The sequence below is a fragment of the Ips typographus genome, linkage group LG1, assembly GCF_016097725.1.
Source record: "Ips typographus isolate SLU linkage group LG1, UJ_Ityp_2.0, whole genome shotgun sequence".
NCBI lineage: Eukaryota > Metazoa > Arthropoda > Insecta > Coleoptera > Curculionidae > Ips > Ips typographus.
In genome coordinates, this window is record NC_138422.1 from 20739463 (window position 1) to 20748041 (window position 8579).

General features: G+C 30.5%; 1 protein-coding gene across 3 annotated transcripts in view; it reads right to left on the reverse strand.

Moving 5' to 3' along the window:
- The window catches only part of LOC145724221 (kinesin-like protein KIF23), a 55838-nt gene extending 52871 nt beyond the window's left edge, over window positions 1–2967 (reverse strand). For all 3 annotated transcript variants that reach the window (XR_014176956.1, XR_014176955.1, XM_081972378.1), the window contains exon 1: window positions 2262–2967. Coding sequence is in view for 1 of the 3 variants with exons in the window: in XM_081972378.1 (XP_081828504.1) it covers window positions 2262–2830 (569 nt within the window). In the remaining 2 variants the exon portion in view is untranslated. The remainder of the gene's footprint in view (window positions 1–2261) is intronic.
- Window positions 2968–8579: the final 5612 nt, after the last annotated feature.

An 8579-nucleotide genomic window follows, 5' to 3' on the forward strand; every position in this document is an offset into this window, starting at 1 on the left:
CATAATTGCGTCTTTTTCAAAATACCCCTTAATTCCTTTTGTAGACCAAAAACCGAAAAACCCCCAAACATGTTCAGAGATATCAACCAAGCCCATGAAATGGCATAAGCAAGAATGTTCTAAAATTATCTCAGTTATTAGATGCACTACTGGGTTAAAATTTAAGAAGTTTTTTCTTTACTTTTGATATCTGTGAAGAAATCAGAATAACAGTCTTCATACTAGAAGGAATGGCCTTTCAAAACCTTTTTTTTTTGTTTATTAAATTTGGCTGAGAAATTCATATAAGCCTTTAAAAATAGCCAAAAATGTTTCTGTATCAATCTTTTCCCTAAGTAGTTTACTTGTGTTACCTATAATAATAGTATAGTATAATTATGATTCATTGAACTGTTACAAACAGGTATTAGGTACAGATTTTTTTTTAACTTAGAACAAGAAAGGTCATAAACATGAGTGAATTAGAGCAATCTAGGCAATTTGTGTGGACAAAAAGGCTAATAGCAAAATAGTAAAGTGGATTGGTTGTTATTCATAAATATTTATGAAGTTTCCAACTTTATGGGATTCCTACAGAGGATTTTGTACAGGGTGTCCAAATAAAAGTGGTTCCCAGCTTTTTTGACTGAAGGGTTTATTCTAGAGCAGTAGCAAAAAAAATTGTTAAACAAAGAGGTACAAAAAATCAGAAAAAAATATTTTCAATTTTGGGTAATATCCACAAGAGGGTGTACTAAAAAAAACCCATTCAAAAAAGTACATATCTAACTGGCAATTTGAAAATAACCATATATTATATATTACTTTTTTCTCCATCTCTTGAAATTAAGTGGTGGAACAGATTTTTTTCTATTAGATGCTCTAAAAATAAATGTTTAAACTGAATACTATTACACCTATATCAGACAGCAAAAATCGCGACTTTCTAGCTTTCTTCTATTTCAAGTTTTTCACAAAAAAATCTATATTTAATGATTCAAATCAACTTCATAGTCATCAACTTTCTACATTTGTAAGCAACATTTTAGTTAAGTCCAAGTTTATCCAACTTCTTAATCATACAGGTAATCATAAAGTAAATTATTTTCCATAATAAAAAAAGTAAACTGGACTACTTTGTTTATTATTGGTTATTAAGTTTATGATTACCTCTATGACTTAAGTTGGGTAATCCTGGCTTAAGTGAATGATTAATTTGAACTAATGGTTTAATGATGTCAAAACTGTCAAAAGTAAACTGTAATATTTTAGTGACAGGGTCTGCATCAGACATGTGATGATTTATAATATTTAGCATTTCACTCATACCAACTTTGTCAAGTGGGAAACATTGACAAAGTTCTATCAATTCCGACATGATGCAATGCAATGTATTTTATTTAATTAGGTGGTAAAATAGGTTTTGGAAAAAGAGCCACCAATGGAGGAAAACAGCTTTAAATAATCATTTATAGTGTAAATGATAAAAAAACTGCTCTTTTCAAGGTACCAAACTCAAAGCAACTTTTGACCCCCACCACTTTATTTCAAAAGAAAAAAATGTTTTAATTGAAGTTGTTACTAGTAAACATATAGCTTCCTTTTACAAGGAGATATTGTGATTCTTTGGTCCTTTTCTAAACAATTTCTTTTCCTGTAGCCTTTTGATTAAAACTAAACTATTTAGTCTAAAAAGCCAAGAGCCACTTTAATTTAAACTACACACAAATTTAGCAAGTACCACCATAAAATTAATATGTGTGCATTGTAACCTCACCATTTTTATCCTGCATGTCTGTTTGGATGTGCATATCATAAACCAGTAGTACAAAAATCTTTTTTTTTTAAATAACTACTATAAAAATGAATATATCCTGCATGTCTGTTTATTTAAAAAAATAGATTTTTGTACTGGTTTGACTATCCTGCTTACAGATACCATAAAAGTAATATGGGTATTATCAAGACAAAATACAAAAACTAGACACAAACTCTCAAGTAAAACTTGATGGTTAACAAGCTTTTAAATCATATTGAGTAATGACCACAAGTACAAGTAGTATGGGCCCACCTTAATAACCTTGTATGTGTAAGTAAAATAGTACAAAATAAACTGCTACTTGTCAAGCATTTTGACTAAATCCAATCTTACTTTAATCCAAATCAATTGAGCAAAATAACATACATAGAAAATATTACCATACATAGTTTTTTCCTTAATTCACAAGCATAATAACTATTTTTTGCCTCATATTACAACTTAACTCTACTATGTGGCTCACCTGTTTGCCCTAGAAGCACTGCCATTCCTAACAAACTGCAATCTGTCATGAAATGCATCATCTTCAGCCTGAATCTCAAAACCGTTCATTTTATCAGACTTTATGACACATTTTGGTGCTTGGAAATCCCCAATTGAATTGAATATAGCAGCAATGCATCTTGGCATAATGCCTGGATCAGTTTGGTCACCATTCAATGTATGAGTTTTACCGGATCCAGTAACTCCGTAAGTTAACATCAGGCCATTCTTCCCTTGCAACAAGTCCTCCAAAAGGGGATATGCAACATGATTAAACAATTCAGATTGGGAAGAGTATGATGTAAAAATATGTTTGAATTTGAAATGGATCTCTCGTTTTACATTTCGAGAGTCTGGGGTGGTAAGTGATAAGGTATCTGGGGCAACCACTTTAATGCAAGTTGTAGTTTCAGAATTATCTGATATAGGTCTAATTCGGCAATAAACATGAACACTTTCTTTATCAGAATCTGAGTGATTTGATAAAGTGGTTTTTTCTCGTCGTAATTTTTTAGTACTGGGGGTGTTAAATTTGCTTGCAGAATACATGACTTCTGATAGTGAGCCTCAACCACACTGAACACTCACGTTATAAACTGGTAATAAACTTGCAACTAAATTTGATTAATTATTTTAGGAAAACGATTGGGAAGTTGTTTAAAATTTAAATCTAAAATAAATCTAACGTTCACCTATGCACTGACAACTTTTTATAAACGGTTAACAAATGTCAATATCAGAACTATTAGAAATTATTTACTGGTCTGGATCAGGTTGATCACGTGATAGTAGTTAAATAACTTGATACGTATGAGTGATAGATCATGTGATAGTTTTAACTACCAGTTGACAGTAGTGACACATCTGACGTAATCATGTTTACAGTACGTCAAGTCGTAGTGGTGCGTTCGGATTATAGGCTGAATGAATGGCACGAACGCAACGTGATGTCATACAAGGTGTTTCAGGTTTTAGTAGGTAAACTTAAATCGCGTGTATTCTACGACTAAAAATACTTATAATATATAAACTATATTCCAAAAATGCTTCGTTAAAAAAATACAGAGGACAAGAAATTTTAACTTTTTTTAGTTTTTTACTTATATATAGTTCTTACAGTTTTTGAGATATTTAGCTCAAATTATGTATACATTGTCATGTCCTATTGATAAGCCAACTTTTTGCCAAACTCTATAGGGTTATTTTTTGGAGTTTGGGCCCTCTTTTCTCTTTCCACAAACTTTTTTCTGGTGCGCCAATATTTTTTTTTATTAATTAAAGATTCAAATTTATTCTTCAATTCAGAAACTTGTTTGCCTTTTTAATTTTTTTCGTACCTGTCATATTTTTCTAGATAATTACAAATTTATCAGAAAAAAACACTCCAATAAGTTCTTTCTCTACCAATGTGCAAGTGAGGTAAAGCAGCCTAAGAGTACAATAAAACAATCATTATCGCACTAGTGACTGTAAAATCCCTCATATATTACGTAACTCAAAGTTAGAGTTAAAAATTGATAATTTCTGTCCTAATCGCAGATAAAATATTGTAAAATACTCGTGTGGTATGGCGAAAAATGCTCATACCACACTAGTATTGTAAATAACTATTACCGCACTGAGTGTGGAAAGATAACTGTCTATTTCTATTCCATTTCCATTCAGCCACTGACAATTGCTTAGTTATTTGTTCTCTAAACTGTTATAAGTAGAGTCCGGAATTCTAGAAATTTTGCTTTTTGTAAATAATAAAAGCAATTAACCAACCTTATATGACATCTAATGTGAACGATTTATGCAAAAACGCGTCATATGACAGATTTTGTTGATGCTTTTCTTGCTTTTTTCTTCGTTTTGTGCTTATTTACTGCTATTTTTGTATGGTTTAACTAGTTTTTTACAAAACAAGCTTTTCAAGTTTTTAAAAATAAACTAAACTAATAACTGCTTTGACAAAAAATTGCTATATTGAGATATTGAATGCTTCTGAACGACAAAAACATGTTGCAAAATGTATATCAATTTTCAAATTTAAACTGACCAAAAATTTTCCAAATACTCCTGAAGTAGTCTAAAAAAATAAAAACATTTCAAAACGCTATAAAACCTCTAAAACGTCTTGCAAAGCTTACAAAGCAGCCTACAAGCTTTCAAAATCATTTAGAACAGTCTTAAAGATTCCAAATGCTTTTCAATTTATCTAGAAACTCTCAAAAGTTTCCGTATGCTTCTAAAGCAGTTTAACAGCTTCCAAAAGTTTCTAAAACCGTCTACAAGGTTCAAATGTCTTAAAGGCAGTCCAGAACCTTCAAGGCTCTTTAAACTGCCCAAACACCTTCCAAATGCTCCCAAAGTAGTCTAAAAAGGTTTTAAAAGTCGAAAATATGTCTAAAGCCTTCAAAAACAGTTTAGAAGCTTCGAAAAGCTTTTAGGACACTCTAAAGGCTTCCAAATACTCTTTAACTAGTCTAGAAGCTCTTAAAAAATTTCAAGACAGTCTAAAAGCTTCCGTATGCTTCTAAAGCAGTTTAAAAGCGTCCAAAAGTTCAAATTCACATGTCTTAAAAGCAGTCCAGAACTTTCAATGCTCCTAAAGTAGTCTAACAAGATTTCAAAATCATTTAGAACAGTCTATAAGATTCCAAACGCTTTTCAACTAGTCTAGAAGCTCCCAGAAGATATTAAAGCAGTTTAGAAGCTTCCAAACAATTTTGTGAACCGTGTAAGAGATTCCAAATGCCTCTAAAGTATTCCAGAACCTTCAGTATGCTGTTTAAACAGTCCAAAAACCTTCCAAATGCTCTCAAGTAGTTCAAAAGGCTTTTGAAAGTTTTCAAATCAGTCTAAAATCTTCCGTATGCTTCTAAAGCAATTTAAAATCTTCAAAAAAATTGTAGAAGTTAATCACTGAAAGAGTTTTGTGCTTTTTACAGGTTTTTATGCTTTTTTGAAGAAAATAATTTTGCTTTTTAAGCGGTTTTTTTCACGGCTTTTAGTGCCTTTTAATCCGGACTCTAGTTATAAGAAATTAACCATTATTCCTTTAGGAGGAGAAAAAACTTAAAAAATTCTTAATTTCAAAAGGGGTTAAAAATCGGATTAAACTGTACAGGGTGTCCCGGAAACCCAAAAGGAGATACAGGGTATCAAAAGTTCAATTTCGTATTAGTTTTTCCCAAAAAATATTTTTATGGTAATTTGTGTATTGTCAGAAAATTCGGCTAAGAGGAGTTTTGTGGTGTGAAAAAATCAGATCTGCTCTCATTTCCCTTGCAAAATGTAGAAAGCGCCACCTACGACACCTTGTACACATTTAAAACCAAATAACTTTTTGGAGTAACCCTCTATATTTCATTTTTCAATAAAGATTCTTATTCTCCAACGTCTTTTATCTAAAAAAGGTATACGTGGTAAGAGTTGATTTAAGCAGTCGTTTTTAAGATATCTGGATTTAATGTCCAGAAGATGATGATGAATTAAGAAAACGTATTCAAACTGGAATTGACGTTTTACAAAATAATGAAGAAATGCTACAGAGAATTCAATTTAATGTTTTAAAACGTATTAATCTTTGTAGTCACAAAAATGGTCATTTTAAACATTTGTTGAAAGCTTTTTTTAATTAGATTGTTTAAATTTTTGTTGATGGTAAATTTCTTACTAGGTATCATTTTTACCAGATAAAATTAACAACACATTTAATGTATGTTTTTTTACTTTTCAGTGACAAATTTTACTGTTAAACGAGTTATTTTCATTAAACATCAACGCTTTAAATTGTATTAAATTGTTTTCACCAATTATTAAAAAATATATTGTTAAATATGTTATGTTAAATTGTTAAAATTAACATCAAAGAGGTATGTTATATTTGAATTTTCGGTTTTTCGTTTAGTAGACTGTTTAACATTCCAGCTCCTGGAGATGGGTACTTATGTACCTGAAACCTGTCAAGCTTATCATCTTTAATAATTAAGTAATAAAGATTAATGCGGAATAAAGATTATTGCGGAAAGGGCTTTCTCTCACCTTCCCTTTCTGTATATGCATTTTGTCTTATTTTGACCTCCTGAACGCATTACCAAAATATTTACCGTTACTTCGGAAACAACCTGTATAGCTAGCTATAGTAGTAAAGTCTATGATAATAAGCTATTTGTGATAAAACCTGAAAAAAGTTGTCTTGTGTATAATTTGTATTCTTTGCTTGAATTAGAAGATATATTTAATGTTTAGCTTGCTAAAAAACCATAGCAATAAATTTTAGTTGGTATGAATAGTACAGAGTAGGTATGTTGTTACATACTTTTCGAAAAGTTTGTCAGAGGGACACAATTTGGCGCAAAAAACACAGTAAACCATGAATTCCTTAAGTATATTCGTCATTTCTTTTTTTTTTTCTCATGAGATGCACCTTGTCATTCCTTATACAGTGCGGTTTATTTTTGGAAAATCCACTCTTTTAGAAAATATACAGCGTTAAAACTGCAACAATAATGTGTAACAAAAAAGGCAAAAATTGATTTAATTATACTCGTATGTAATCTAAAACATGTTACGCAAATGTTACACAGTGGAACAAGTGCGTATAAGGAATTTGCCAAAAAGTTCTTTCTCTCACTGGCCTTGCCGTGCGTTTTCGCCACCCTGTATAAGTTTTACCAATATTGACTAATATCGCCAACTGACATTATTTGTCAAGATTTAGTTCAAATACTTAACTCAAAATTCAAAATATGTATTTATTTCAACTCACAGACAAATGTAACTTTGAACAATTTTAATTATAGTTCGTTTATTATTACAAAATTATAAGTCTAAACAACACAAATAAATTAAACAAATTCAACTTACAACATAATCTTACATAGGAATCACAAAGTGGAATGGTCGGGTGTAATCTCAGTTACGAATAAATTATTAAGTAATTATAATAGTGTCAAACGTTTCTAAAAGCTGTTCCAGTAAGAATTTAATAGTTTTATATAACTGATAAGACCGATGAATAAAGTTAGTCCGTCAATCAAGACACTTGATGTGAAAGATTTCCTGAGAAGTTACAATTATTTAATGTTTTCACTTCATTCAAAATTTTTCGGAAGTGTCATTCCGAGCACTTTTAGATCGTAGATCCAAAACATAACAAGTACTATTTTTCAAAAAAATAGCGTAGCAATCACTTTTACATTTTCAAATTTTTTAAATGTGGTATTTTAACAATTAAATTCTTATGGAAACATCTTCTAAAATAACGATATACATATTGTACCATAGATATTGTACAAACAGGTAGAAAGAAACTTAAAATAAACAGACAGAATGAAATGCGCATGTGCCGTAGGTAACCTCTAAATTTTTTTAATTAAACGTTTATGACAAAATGACTTCTTAAAAGCAGTACCAATCAACTCCATTTGAAATTCGCCAAACGTATGACAATAATTTCAGAGATCCTTTAAAAAGTCGATGAAACGATGAAATGTAGCCATATTAAATATAAAATGGAATAACTAATTTAATATTAAATGTAACTGCTTAGAAAAACCCACATAACAAATAAAGTATATTCATGTGAAAAATACATGCCAGGCATATGAATTTGAGAATATGCCTGGCATGGTTGCTGTACAAATTTAAATTTTCAAATATTCCAATAAGTATATGCCAGGGGTATGTCTGAGAAGTGAAAACTGGTCTCTATAGTATATAGTTTGTTATAAATTGAAAGCAGTTTCGTAAAATTGTTGTAAGATATAACACTATTTTAAACTGAATGATTAAATGAGAATAGTGAAAATATAGTATAAACTATAAATGGATATAAGAAAAGCAAAATATAAATATGTCTTATTTTAAAACCTTACATTTTCATTCAGCCGTTGAGCTAATTCAAGCACAAGAAGATTACAACGCGTAAACCAAACAGAAACTACAAAAATTACTGAAATTACAAAAAAAAATGCAATTTTGAAATTTCCGCCTACATTAATGTTATTTTTAGATTCCTGAGAAACTTGGCACATGAACTAAAGGGACAAAGTAATAGGCCAGGCACGGATTAGGAATATACTTTCATATACTGGGCACATATCTGGCATACATTTGAGAATATACCTCTGTCTGAAAGTAAAGCGGAAAAGCCTCATGTTTTGTTTATTGTTTTTGAAATACATCTATCGAGTTCTGTTGTGCTTGCGGAATTGTGCATTAAAAAGGTAACTAAGAAAATAAGTAGTAAAGACCAATGTTTATTGGGCGCTGTAATGAACGAAATTGCCAGCCTGTAGGTTTTTTGAAA